General features: G+C 39.6%; 1 protein-coding gene across 3 annotated transcripts; it reads right to left on the minus strand.

Moving 5' to 3' along the window:
• Positions 1-3,000: 3,000 nt before the first annotated feature.
• Positions 3,001-13,977, minus strand: GGPS1 (geranylgeranyl diphosphate synthase 1). Of its 3 annotated transcripts, none has more exons than XM_040465030.1 (4): positions 13,769-13,977; positions 9,899-9,991; positions 4,349-4,419; positions 3,001-4,102 (listed from the first exon to the last, which is right to left on the minus strand). In XM_040465030.1, the coding sequence occupies exons 2-4, from the start codon at positions 9,966-9,968 to the stop codon at positions 3,341-3,343; spliced, it is 903 nt and encodes a 300-aa protein (XP_040320964.1). In that variant the 5' UTR covers positions 9,969-9,991; positions 13,769-13,977; the 3' UTR covers positions 3,001-3,340. The 3 variants fall into 3 exon arrangements, with proteins under 3 accessions (XP_040320964.1, XP_040320963.1, XP_040320966.1); XM_040465029.1 differs by lacking the exon at positions 13,769-13,977 and adding an exon at positions 13,484-13,703; XM_040465032.1 differs by lacking the exon at positions 13,769-13,977 and adding an exon at positions 6,510-6,563.
• Between the last annotated feature and the right edge of the window lie 11 nt (positions 13,978-13,988).

Genomic DNA, 13,988 nt, shown 5'->3' on the forward strand with positions numbered 1-13,988 from the left:
AAAATAGGGGCACCTGGGTGGCTCAGTCAGTTAAGCATCTGACTTTGGCTTAGGTCATGCTCACGGTTCCTGAGTTTGAGCCCTGCGTTGGGCTCTGTGCTGACAGGTCAGAGCCTGGAACCTACTTACAATCCTGTGTCTCCCTCTCTCTCTCTCAAAAATAAACATTATAAAAAAATAAAATAATTTGAAATCTTCCATTTTAATTGATATAAGGAAACCTCAAAATCATGGGTATTTATGCTACATTATGGAAACCTGAACTGTTTATGAATTCATTACATAAAATAAAATTTTAATGATTATTCAAAAAGATCTAATGCTAACTATATAGACAAAATAGGGGCACCTGGGTGGCTCAGTTAAGCATTGGACTTTGGCTCAGGTCATGATGTCCCAGTTTGTGAGTTCGAGCCCCGTGTTGGGCTCTGTGCTGACAGCTCAAAGCCTGGAGCCTGCTTCAGATTCTGTGTCTCCCTCTCTCTCTGTTCCTCCCCGCAACTCATGCTCTGTCTCTATCTCTCAAAGATAAATGAACATTAAAAAACAAAAAAGAAGTATTGTTAAAAAAAACTATATAGACAAAATATTTACCTTTAAGATGAAGACTGCCTAAGTAGATTATTCCTTACTTAATCAAATTACTTTTAGCCTGGTGCTATTCATGATTCGTTTGTCATTTGTATCAGGCCTTCGTCAATGACAGAAATGCTTGACATGAAATTGGGATCTTACAAAAAAGAAATCATTTTATCTATTAAGTAACCAAAAATCTATTCTTTTCACTTGAACTATAATCACAGTTGTCAATACAGAAAACACTGTAAGAGTAGTTTAAATCTAATAAAATATATTAACTACTTAGGTTTAAACTACAATATTTTTTTTTCTGCAAAAGGAAAGTCTTAGAACCCAAGTAAACTGAATTTTGTCATTTATTTTATTTTATTTAAAAAAAATTTTTTTTTTCAAAGTTTATTTATTTTTGGGACAGAGAGAGACAGAGCATGAACGGGGGAGGGGCAGAGAGAGAGGGAGACACAGAATCGGAAACAGGCTCCAGGCTCTGAGCCATCAGCCCAGAGCCCGACGCAGGGCTCGAACTCACGGACCGTGAGATCTTGACCTGGCTGAAGTCGGACGCTTAACAGACTGCGCCACCCAGGCGCTCCATGAATTTTGTCATTTAGAAGACATGTATTTTAAAACATTTTCACATTTTCTAGTCTATGAAGGTTCAAAAAATAAAATTTTTTGCTTGCCAAAACCAAAAGAATGAAGGCTAATTATGTTGCCATAAATCACTTTCAGCAAGATGTTAAATCCATCAGCTCTCTATTCTACTGTGTCAACCTTAAAAAAAAATAATTTTAATGTTTATTTGAGAGAGAGAGAGAGAGACAGTGAGTAGGGGAGGAACAGAGAGAGTCACAGAATCTGAAGCAGGCTCCAGGCTCTCAGCTAGCTGTCAGCACAGAGCCTGACGCGGGACTCGAACCCATGAGCAGTGAGATCACAACCAGAGCTGAAGTTAGACACTTAACTGATTGAACCAGCCAAGTGCCCCTAATTTATTTGAGAGAGAGAGAGAGAGAGAGGGCGCAAGTGAGTGAGGGGCAGAGGAGAGGGAGAGAGAATCCTATGCAGGCTTCACACTGTCTGCATGGAGCCTGAAGCAGGGCTTGAACTCACAAAATGAGAGATCATAACCTGAGCCGAAGTTGGACACTTAATGGACTGAGGCACCCAGGGTGCCCCAGATCCAAATTATTTTAAAAGTTAGTAAAGATAGTACCCAGCTTTTCAAAGATTTAGATTGAGTGCTTCAGTGAGAAGTTCTCATACAAGTACATGGTGATTAGATCTGAGATGACACACCAGAATAGAACCAATCAAGCAAAATGCAGTGTTTCTGGAAAGCAGTTTTGTTTTGGGAGGTCAGCAACACTTCTAAGTGAAGGAATCAGGGTTTTTCCTTTGCTACTTCTTGTTGCCACAGATGGCTCCAGGGGCTTGGGGGCGGAAAGTACACAAAAGGGATAGGGGGTCAGTATGAAAGCACTGTAAAGCTAATTAGTGCCTGATAGCATAGGCTTTGACTACTTTTCAGCCAGCCAAGCACCAGCTCTCAGGTCAACACTTTACATTCCTTTAATCACAGAGATTAAAGATACCTACTTCCCTTTCCATTCAAGCACCAATTGCCTTCAGTAGTGGCAAGGAAAAGGACACTTCCTTCTGCTTTTGTACTTCAGGTGAGCAAACAGCTCTTTTATGATTTTTACTACTGATAGGAAAATATAAAAAGGTTTTTTTTTTCCCCAAATATTTGAGTGAGTGAATGAGAGAGAGAGAGAGCAAGTGCACCTGAGCAGGGGAGGGGTAGAGAGAGAGGGGGACAGAGGATCCGGAGTGGGCTCCGAGCTGACAGCCCAGCACAGGGCTCAAACTCATGAACCGTGAGATCATGACCTAAGCCGAAGTTGGATGCTTAACCAACTGAGCCATGCAGGCGCCCTGAAAAATATAAAAAGACTGAAATAAAGGCTACTTCATAAAATACATTTTCCACGTGCCCTTTTTTCTTTCCAAATGGAAAGACAATGCCGTATCCAGATACTAATCAGCTTTGGGTCACAAATTACATTTAGAAGGAAAAAAGAATGAATGTGGGGTAGCATATAAATTCCAGTAAGTGGAGACTCCTTGGTTAAGGAGAATTTGCTGGGCAGAGAGGATGAAAAACAGGAAAAGGTAAGAAAAAGGGCCAGATCGCTTACTGCTTATCACAGTCAGCTTTTTCATGGCAGACTTTAGTAAGGGAGTTTCCAAGAGGAGATGAAGATATTTTAAGTAGCAACATTTAGGAAGAAAGAGGAGGTCCTGTGGTCTTTGGGTCAGCTAGCTACTGGAACTGGTTCCAAGTAGTCACTGGCTTGGAAATGGGGTAGACGAAGAATGGGGAATTGCCCATACGGCACAGTTAGAAGTATCTGGATAAGAATTCCCGGAAGCTGAAGTCTTCTTTATTGATAGAATTAGCAGAACATTTGTGGCAGTTGTCCATAAGGTCCCAACACAGCACATTCTGACATTCATATTAGACCTATTTAAATGTGGCTCCTTTTGATTCCATCAACTTTGTACTATTATGATTATCTGTACAAAGGGGTTCTAAATTGAAACAATCTCACTCACATCACCCCAATTCACTCAGTTTGAGGAGACTAACAGCTTGGTCCTAATTTTTAAAAAAGTGATAGGCTAAAAGACAAAAAAAAAAAAAAAAAAAAAAGTCAACTAAAATAAGCTCCCAGGCCTAATCAAGAATGACTTAGTATTATTCATTCTCTTCTTTGAACATTTTGCTTAAGTGCTTTATTAGAGCTACAAGCTCAGGGTTCCCACCACGTGCATCAATTTGTTTATAGGCTTTAGATTCAAGCTCTTTAAGAGTACTCCGAGTGTATTCAAAAGAACCTACATTCTCAAGATAATGTACACAGTATTTTTTAATATCTATATTTTCGGTTCTCTGGCGCAAGATACTCTGCACCTGGGTGCTTTCAGGCCTTGACCAGATGGCATGAATAGTAGGGAACGAGAACTTTCCCTCTGTTAGATCTTCACAAAAGCTTTTGTTTTCACTATATTCTTTGGAGTGCAGATTAGCATAATCATCCCTAATTTGGAAAAAGAGCCCGAGTGTATTAAGTAGTGGCTTTAGATCTTCTTTGTAATCAGAGAACAACTGCATGAGACCCACTGCTAATCCAAACAGCCCACCTGTCTTTTGTAGCACCATAGCCTTATATTCTTCTTCGGTGGGACAAGTGTAATTATCCCTCCAATAGATATCTAGGCCTTGTCCCTGGTGGAGTTCCAGAAGCTGGTGGGTAAAAAGCTTTACCGCATCGGGGTGATCAAGGGTTAAGACTTTCTCTAGGCCAAGAAAATACACGTAATTGGCAGAATTGATGACGGACGGAATCCCATAGATACTGTGTGCCACAGGAAAGCCACGTCGGAGTTTTGAGTTGTCTTCGATATCGTCGATGAGCAAACTGGCATTATGCAACATCTCTGTCACTTCAATGATAATCTGACAAAAAAGACGATGGACAATTTCATTTTATTTGAATGTGCAAATATTCAAAAAGCTTATAAATAATTTAATTAACAGATTACAAGTCCTGGATTCCTTAGTTTTTACAACTGGTATTTACTTAGCAATGTCAATATAATACAATATATGCGGGGAACATTAAACTCAGTTAAGAGCAACGAGTATTTTGTGTGACATCTATTAATTTCTTAAGGATTAAGAGGTTTTGAATTGCCTAAATACCTGCAGCTTATCTTCTGGAACTTTGAGCCAATGATTAAATGCCTGTGAAAGTTTGGTTCTCACTTGTTTACCTGGAATTAAAGAATAAAATTCGGCAATAAAATATTTCAGTTATAAAAAACACATTCAGACACTTCCTCTAAGACTGATCAGACTTGATGAACCCAGCCCCACTAATCCATTACTAGAGAGCTTGCCTTTCACTACTGGGCCCTAAACGCCCCACCCCCTCTGCTGAAATTCAGTCTAAAACGCCACAGCCTTTTTTTTTTTTTCAACGTTTATTTATTTTTGGGACAGAGAGAGAGACAGAGCATGAACGGGGGAGGGGCAGAGAGAGAGGGAGACACAGAATCGGAAACAGGCTCCAGGCTCTGAGCCATCAGCCCAGAGCCTGACGCGGGGCTCGAACTCACGGACCGCGAGATCATGACCTGGCTGAAGTCGGACGCTTAACCAACTGCGCCACCCAGGTGCCCCACACAGCCTTTTAAAATTAGGGCGGGCAAAGACATTCTGAAGTATTCCAGGGGCCCACTAGTAAGCCCACTCCTTTCACTGGAATGAAATGGGCATTTTAGAAACTATGATCTAATGCATTCCTTTTTTGAAAAACAAGTTAGTCTAGTTAGTGGCAGTTAATTAGCACTGTCCATTTCAGAGGAACTATGGGGATTTTTTTTTTTTTTTAAGTAGGCTTCACACTCAGCGTGGAGCCCAACGTGGGGCTTGAACTCACGACCCTGAGATCACCTCACTATGGGTATTTTTAATGAAGCATACTTTGCTACTGATTTACCTCATATAATTACTTCTTACAAGTATCTACCATTCCTTTAAAGTTTTAGAGATTGTATAGTTCTGCTTCTTTCCTATCAAAAAATGAGATTCCCATTCCCTCAAGTATTCCCTTTTAGGATCCCAGTTTAGTAAAAAATGAGTCTTTTTATTTTGACTACGGCCATTAGTTTTTCAATATTATCATTTTCTTACATGGAAAGCTCAAGAGATTTTTGGCTAGTAGTTATCAATAGAAGTCATTTTAGCCCAAATATAAAGGAATGATAGATAAAAACCCCAACCAGTTCATTTAATAATGTTCTATGAGCTTCCTGCTAAAGTGAATGCACAGTCACATCCTAATTTCAGATGAGGTTTCAGAAAATAGTTACATAAAAAGTTCCAGTGAACAAAAACAGTATTTTCTAAGACTTCTCTAGGTTTTTTTCTCTGTACCAATCACCCAAAGGAATGAATACATAAACTCTCATCACATATCCAAATGAAAGAAAGTTGCACTTTCTGTGAGAAGTCTGGAGGGGAAGGCTCTCTTAGGGTTCAAGAAGGAGTATCTTCTGTCTCCTAATCCTTAAGGTGAACATGGTCTGGGTAGCAATTATATACTTTATACTTTTGATCTACTTTCCAGTTTAGCTAAGGCCAATCTGGGCTTTACTTACAATGTACAAGTGTGTAAAGTAACCCGTATCACTTTAGAAAATAAGCTCAGAGGTGCCTGGGGAGTTCAGTTGGTTAAGCAACCAACTCTTGAATTTGGTTCAGATCATCTCAGGGTCAGGGGATTGAGCCCCATGTTGGGCTCCATGCTGAGTGCGGCACATGCTTAAGATTCTCCCTCTCTGCCTCTCCCCCCTGCTTGCATGGGTTTGCTCTCTAAAAAAAGAAAAAAAAGTTCAGAAGATGAAGAACACAAAGTGGAGAGACATTTTCCTTTTTGCTTTAGAATATATATAGAAAAACAGTCCAATAAATGGCTTAATTTACAAGTTTTTTTCCCCAAACTTTATTTATTTTGAGAGAGAGAGAGAGAGAGCAGCACACAAGCAGGGGAGGGGCAGAGAGAAGCAGAGTGGGGAGGAAAAGGGAGGGAGAGGGAGAGAGGGAATCCCAAACAGGCTCCAGCTGTCAGCGTGGCGTCCAACTTAGGGCTCCATCTCACGAACTGGGAGACTATGACTGAGCTAAAATCAAGAGCCGGATGCTCAACCGAGTCACCCAGGTGCCCCTGCAGTTGTGTTTGAATATATTCTTTTCCTTTAACCAGGTTCTGGGGTCTGGATTGATACTTTTAAGTCCCCAAATAGTTTCTAACAGATGTTAGTCATAGAAATCCCTCAAAATGAAAAGAAACAATAATTACCTTTCCTCTTTAAAAGACCTTAACATTACGGACTCCCTGGCCTGGGGACCTACACTAGGGCAAATAAACAAACAAAAGTCATTCAACTCCACTAATTTCAAAACATCCTAATACTAATAATTTTTAATTATTATAATCTTTTATTAGCAAGAGTAATTTCCCAACAGAAAAAATGTTCTGGCCCATCTTGAAGTCACTTTAGTAACTATGAAGTTCTCTGTGAAAAACAGGTTTACTATGCATAGTGCAATTTCCTATTTCCTTTTTTTTTTTTTTTTAAGTAATCTCTGCACCCAACATGGGGCTCAAATTTACAACCCCGAGATCAAGAGTCCCGTGCTCCACCAGCCAAGTGCCACACAATTTCTTGTTTCTTTAGGAAAATCTTTTGAGGTTACATTGTATTATGGATGCAAGAATACATTTGATTAAAACAAATTAGCTACCTAATGAGAGCTTTAAATGTTATCTAATGACTTAGATATTAATTCAAGATGAGGATTAAAAAATGTTACAGAAGTTCATTACACAGGTAAACATTATTGCTAACATGTAACTACAGGGGTGCCTGGGTGGCTCAATAGGTTAAGCTTCTGATTCTTGATTTTGACTTGGGTTGTGATCCCAGGGTTGTAGGTTAGAGCCCCACAGTGGGCTGCATTGGGCTCCAAATGTGAAGTTGGTTTGGGATTCTCTCTCTACCTTGCTCCTCTCATATCCACTCTCCCTACAATAAATAAATAAACACACAGAATAAAATTACAGACAGTCCTTGCTCTGCAAAGTGGCAGGAGACACTCTTTAGACCCTTTACGGCACTGATAACTGGCATATATTACCATAGCCCGGTTCCAACCAGTGTTTGCAAACTTGTTCCAAAATAAGTTCAACAACAGATGAAGAGAGTGCAGGAGAAACATCACCATGTTTCTCAGTGGGAGACCCTGAAATAAGTGTAGTTTACTAGCTGTTGAATAAACGTCACTCAAAAGCAGTCTCTTGGCTTTTCCTTAAATAGCAGGAAACTTTCCCTTTGCATTCTACATTTCTGTTTTCCCTCCAACAACATTAATTACAATGCCAACGACTATATTCCTTATGTTGTACTTTTTATCTTTGTGATTTATTCATTCTGTAACTGAAAGCCTGTACCTCTCACTCCCCTTCACCCCTTTTTACCCATTCCCTAACCCCTTTGATAACTTTTTTCAAGCTCTATGCCCAACGTGGCTTGAACTCATGACCCTGAGATTAAAAGTCACATGCTCGGGGCGCCTGGGTGGCGCAGTCGGTTAAGCGTCCGACTTCAGCCAGGTCACGATCTCGCGGTCCGTGAGTTCGAGCCCCGCGTCGGGCTCTGGGCTGATGGCTCGGAGCCTGGAGCCTGTTTCCGATTCTGTGTCTCCCTCTCTCTCTGCCCCTCCCCCGTTCATGCTCTGTCTCTCTCTGTCCCAAAAATAAATAAAAACGTTGAAAAAAAAAATTAAAAAAAAAAGTCACATGCTCTACTGACTGACCCAGCCAGGCACTGCCACCCCTCCATAACTTTTTGAGCTGTACTTATGATCATTGTTTATGCATGTTATACATCAATAAAAAGCAGCACCATGCCAAGAGCAAGGTAGAATTATGTACCCTGGCTGTAGGTAATAAAGAGGTGCACTATCTGTAACGAATTTCAAAATATTAACAGACTAGAAGTTTCTTAAAAAGTACGTATCTTCTTTGTCCTTCATATCTTGAGGATTTCATCTTTATTTACTATTTTTTGAGACAGTGTGTGCACGGGGGAGGGGCAGAGAGAGAGTGAGAATGGAGCCAGACTCAGGGCTTGATCCCATGAACTGTAAGATCATGACCTAGACTGAAATCAAGAGTCAGATGCTTAACTGACTGAGCTACCCAGGCACCCTGAGGATTTCATCTTTAATTTTTTTTTTTTTTGGTCACTGTAATCATCACAGTGGAAGGTAATTTATATCCAACAAATTCTGGATACTTTTAAATAGCTTCTGTTGTACTATGGAGTATCTTCATACTGTCAATTAGATTTCATCTAATAACCTTTGGTGAGTTATATGGGATAATATGGCTGGGTATAACTTGAGTTAGGAAATAGATAGTTCCCTTCATTCTTTTGAAGCACTGACATTAGCAGGTACGTCTTCATTAAGATTTGCCAGAATAGAAATGACACTAATCATGATGGTTTTGAGGATGTAGCTGGGGAGCCACCACTATTCTGCCTTTGATAACCATATTTATTCTCTCCAGGCTCATGAAGAACAGAAACATACCACTGACATGTGCCCATAAAGAAAGATATGCACTTTAGAACAGAAATAAAAAAGTGTTTATCGTGATTGAGTTGAGAACGTTATTAGTCTAAAGGTTAGCTACCTTGCATGCTAAGTAGGTTTTTATGGTTGTCAACTAATTTATCACCTTTTATAATTTCTATAAGAAAGAGAATTCCAAATTTCAAGTACTTGGTTTGTGAATGAATTTTTATTACAAAAACCCACGCTTATTATATATATGAGTTTTTACTTGCTATTATTATTTTCCAAACCAAGCTTAGAAAAATAGCAAAATAAAACATGCACACACACGTGATTAGGCAGGTGTTACTCTAAGAAGCCATGTTCGGATGACCCATCTTTATATACGAATAACGTGGGCTGTTTCCAAGTAATGTGAGTTAGAGATGCATTACTATTTGGCTCTTAAAGGAACCAGCAGTGTAAGAAATGCAATGTGTATGTGATAGTAGAACAAATGAACATGGAAGATAGAGTGAAGCTTTTTGTTGTTATACAAATTGGAGTAACTTCCCCTAATATCTAAATGGTGGGGAATAGGAATGTATGGCATCCATAAAGAATGAAACTTCCAATGAGGTACTCAAATGTTTTAATTTTTTTTTTTTTAGTTATGTTGTATAATTGGATATTTTTAAAACAATGCTTCAAAAATGTCCCTTTTAGGGAGCCTGGGTGGCTCAGTCCGTTGAGCCTCCGACCTCAGCCCAGGTCATGATCTCTCGGTCTGTGGGTTCCAGCCCCGCGCTGGGCTCTGTACTGACAGCTCAGAGCCTGGAGCCTGCTTCGAATTCTGTGTCTCCCCCCACTTCTCTCTCTCTCCGCCCCTCCCCTGCTCACACTCTATCTCTCTCAAAATCAAATGAACATTAAAAAATTAAAAAAAAGCAAAACAAAAATGTCCTTTTAAGAACAAAAAACTAAAATGTTCTATTTGTCATTTTTCTCCAATTCATGCCTTTAAATAGGAAATCTTAAGAGATGGTAAATCTAATCTTTTCAGTAATTTAACATTTGAATGACTACTACTCTATAAAAAGACCCTATATTAACCATAACTAAAGTTACCTGGTAACTGAAGTAAATACTTATAGGGTTCTAGAAGAATTCTTTGCACTGTTTCTTGCGTCTTCTCCATTGTTTTTGAATTTCAAAGCTGATCTGCGAAAAAGGAGAAGGATAAAGATGATCTCATTCACTAAATTAATTTTGAGTGTTAAACTGCAAAGGAATTTGTATCTCAAGGTGTTTTTGTGCAAGTACACTTTCAGTTCTGTTTTAAAAGAAAATTCCACACAGGTGACATCTTGAAACATGCTGAAGTGAAAGAAGTCAGTCACAAAAAACCATATAATATATGAAATGTTCAGAATAGGCAAATCTACAAAGATAGAAAGTAGTTTGGTGATTGCCTAGAGTTGGGGTAGGAAGAATATGGAGATGAAGTTTCTTTTTGTAGGGTTCAAAATATTTTAAAATTAGGTCGTGATGGTTGCACATCCATGTGAATATCCTGAAACCTACCAAAATGTATACTTTAAATGGGTGAACTATATGATATATAAATTATCTCTCTTAAGGGAAAAAAAAAAAAAGGAAAGTCTTCAAGTGATTTCATTGGTCCCAGTATTCATCTGGATTTTAAGTGATTTCCTTAGTTACAAAACTTATATTAAGCTTTTCTTACTGTACTCAACCATAAAAGGCATAAAACCAAATCAATGTCAAAACAAATCAACAGATTTAGATACTTTATATTTGAGTGATTACATAAATTCGTAAACATACTTTTTCCCCAAGAGCATTTGAGATACGTTTTATATATTTAAAATTTAAGGGGAAAACTCCTCTCTTGTAATTTCTTTACAGTCAATCCTTTCAAAGATTCTAATTTAAGACGTGCATTAGTTTGAATGCAATTATCAAAAATATTTCCCTGTATCCACACACACACACACACACACACACACACACACACACACACACACACTTCTCTGTAGTGATTTATTATTCTGAGTTTTACATTTACTTTGATATTTCCTAGAATAACACTCATGGTCTTCCTACAATCTTTCTTTTCTATTGAATCCAATCTCTACTTTGCTTCTTTGCTGTTTTTTATTTGTCCTTATCTTAGGAATCTTCTTTACTAATTGCTCTCACATCTTGGGTACATTTTAGGAGGTTTCTCACCTTTATCTGTTTTCTTTTGCTTCTATAACAATGATTTTGTCTCTAGGATCATGAACTAAAAAGACTGAAAAGTGCGTTTTTTATAATCTACTCTGGAGTGTTTAGGTGAAACAATTATAAGAACTGAGCACTCTAGGGGCGCCCGGGTGGCTCAGTTGGTTAAAGTCTCTGACTCTTGACAGCTCAGGTCATGATCTCATGGTTTGTGAGTGCAAGCTCCGCATCGGGGGCTTGGGATTCTCTCCCCTCTCTCTCTGCCCCTACCCCGCATGCTCTCTCTCTCAAAATGAATAAACTTAAATTAAAAACAAAAAGCAACAAAAAAAGAACTGAGCACTCCAGCAAAGGAAATCATCTTAGCAATATGACCTCAAGGAGAAACATTCCATGTAGGAAAGTTTTACACCTGCCTTAACTGACAATGAATACCAAGGATGTCACAAGGGGGGAAAAAAGTCCAGAAAATATTTTGAAATTATCCAAAAATCAGTTTAGTAATCTTTTATCTATACTGTTTAAACTTTGACATGTTATCTCATTCTTAAGAGATTAAAAAAAAAAGTAACAAGAATAATCACTTAGGTAAAAGATTATTGAACAGAATTAAAGGTAAGATAAAAAATAAAAACAAGCATCTTTTATATATTTCTGCATTTAAAGCAGTTGGTGGCTATCTCTTCCCAACAAGGTTGAAAGCAATGTACTTAACTTAAAAATCAATGAGTCCACCTTTCAAGAACTCTTTTGTCTCCCTGTGGATCAGTAACAAGTATACTCTTGCCCAGAAGTCAGAGCTAACTAACTTTTGTTTCAATTCTCAAGGCTTTGTCAACGCTATTAAAAAAAACAAAAACAAAACCAGTTATGAATCTTTAAAAATTACCTTAAGAACACTCATTGAACAAGTCAATTAATGTTCATTTCCTAGAGGATGTTTATACACAAGTATTCTTGGTAGTAGGAAAATACAGGAACCTCAATTTTTCTAGGTATTGAAAAGTAATGTTTTGTGTCTTCTTAAAGAGTCTAAGGGGTTCTATACACTGTGGCATACATGCTTTTTTTTTTTTTTTTCTTTCTTTTTTTGACCTAAAGGAGTCCTATTTATCATGGCTGGAACTTTCAGCCATCATGTACTAGACTCAAACATAAAGGGGCATTAGTGTTACATGAATTCTACTCATTTATTTTTAGATTGAATAACTACAGAATGCCTCTATGAGACAGTCTGAAACTACTCACTTCCAAAACTGGCAAACTGCCTTAAATGGGTTCAAACAGTTGATGGATGAGTATTAATATGAAAATAGATTGTCCCCTGTGTGGACTACTACTGCAATAATCTCCTGGTTGGGCTCCCTGCGCTCACTCCTAGATTAGGTTCTCTAATCTAGATCTCTACTCTTCAGCCAGTAATCCTTGCAAAATTCAGATCTGGTCCTGTTTCCCTACCCATTGAGAACCCTTTGAAAACATCCCTTTGCTCTTAGGTAAGAACAATTCCTTAATAAACTGCATAATAGTAGGTTACTCTCCTGCCTCCCCTCCCCTCTCCTCCCCCTTCAGGTCTTCACAATTAATTCTTCACACTTTAAAAGCCTCTAGACACAGGCTTTCCAACATGTTATTCTTTCTGTCTGGAATGTTCTTTTCTTAGTTAACTTATGATAACCTTTCCACTCTCAGCTGGATCCACACTTTATTTCCCTTAAGCCAAATTCCCTATTTTAAATTCTCCTATCACCATGTAACTCTCCTTTGTAGCACTCACCACTGCTATTAACTTCACATTCAATTGTGTGTCCATTTTAGTATCTGTCTGTCTCACTAGGCTTAGGTCCACGAAGGCAGGGGCTGTTCCGTTTTTCCACATGGTAGGCGCTCAATAAATATGTGAAGGATTGAATGAACTAACGGAAAGTGCCTTCTAACGCTCTAAAAAAATGAAACCAAGGAACAGACTTGCAATATGAAAAGTTATAATACCATGCAAGTTTTTTTGTTTTTTTGTTTTTTTTTAAGGGAACGATCTGGTTTCAAAATTGCTAAATAGTGACACTCAGCGTAGCTGTGAAACGCAGAGTGAATCCTCCACTTAAACTTTGGGAGATGACAGAGCTGAAGAAAACTGCCTGAGATAAAAGCAGTGGATTTAAATAACCTCAAGGCAGATTTTTAACAGAGACTTGGCAAAAGAACTTCAAGGGTCTCCTATGCTGGTACAGAGCCCGCAGGAGAGGAGAGGTTTCTGCTTCCTCTCCGCTCAGTTGCCCCCTTCCGCCCCACTGGGTCACCTACCGCTCCACCCCTTCTCTAGCAAGTACGGAAAACTCATACACAATCCGGTTCAGCATCCGGGTCCTCACCCTCCTTTCTTTCTTTCCTCCGGGCCCCGCCTTCCAGCCTCCCCCGCCCTCATTCCCATCCGGGTTCCCCCCGACCGCCACCACAGCCGCTCACGGTTCAACGGTGATATCACAACTTTCACGCTGCCGGTCCGGGAGTAGCAGTACCCAGCATCAACTTCCCACTTTATAGTTCAGGCCAAGGCTCCTCCGAACGCCTACATAGATCCCTCCCCCTACTTCACCACGGAACTCTCCACCCTTCTCAGCCGCCAGCGACACCGCATTACTCGGTGCAAGAAAATACGCCATCCCGGTCACACTGCGCAGGCGTCGTTGCCGCCTCCCCACTGCTTTGTCGCCCCGCCCCCTCCCCTCCCCTCCCTTCCTCATCTCACGCAGACGCGGGGCATTGCGGGTCTTGCAGTTCTCAGGGGCAAGGGCTTCCGTATTGGCCTCAAAGGTTGGACTACATTTCCCGGGAAGCTTTGAGGCGTAACTTTCTGTTTCCATAGAAGTGGTGGGAAAATGGCGTCGTTGTTTGTATCCCAAGGACCAATGAGAATAGGGTGTAGGCGGGTTCTAAAGAACTCTAACCAATCCGAGGTCATCTAAGAGGC

This window comes from Herpailurus yagouaroundi, unplaced genomic scaffold (genome assembly GCF_014898765.1).
Source record: "Herpailurus yagouaroundi ecotype Mexico unplaced genomic scaffold, PumYag 530, whole genome shotgun sequence".
Classification (NCBI taxonomy): domain Eukaryota; kingdom Metazoa; phylum Chordata; class Mammalia; order Carnivora; family Felidae; genus Herpailurus; species Herpailurus yagouaroundi.

What these genes read in the sequence shown, in the direction of transcription:
- GGPS1 (XM_040465030.1), bottom strand. Translation starts at nt 9,968, where the DNA reads ATGGAGAAGACGCAAGAAACAGTGCAAAGAATTCTTCTAGAACCCTAT. An exon ending in GTATTTACTTCAGTTACCAG is followed by an intron (nt 4,420 to 9,898) that starts GTAACTTTAGTT and finishes CTTTAATTCCAG; the next exon opens with GTAAACAAGTGAGAACCAAA. An exon ending in TTCCAGAAGATAAGCTGCAG is followed by an intron (nt 4,103 to 4,348) that starts GTATTTAGGCAA and finishes CTTTTTTGTCAG; the next exon opens with ATTATCATTGAAGTGACAGA.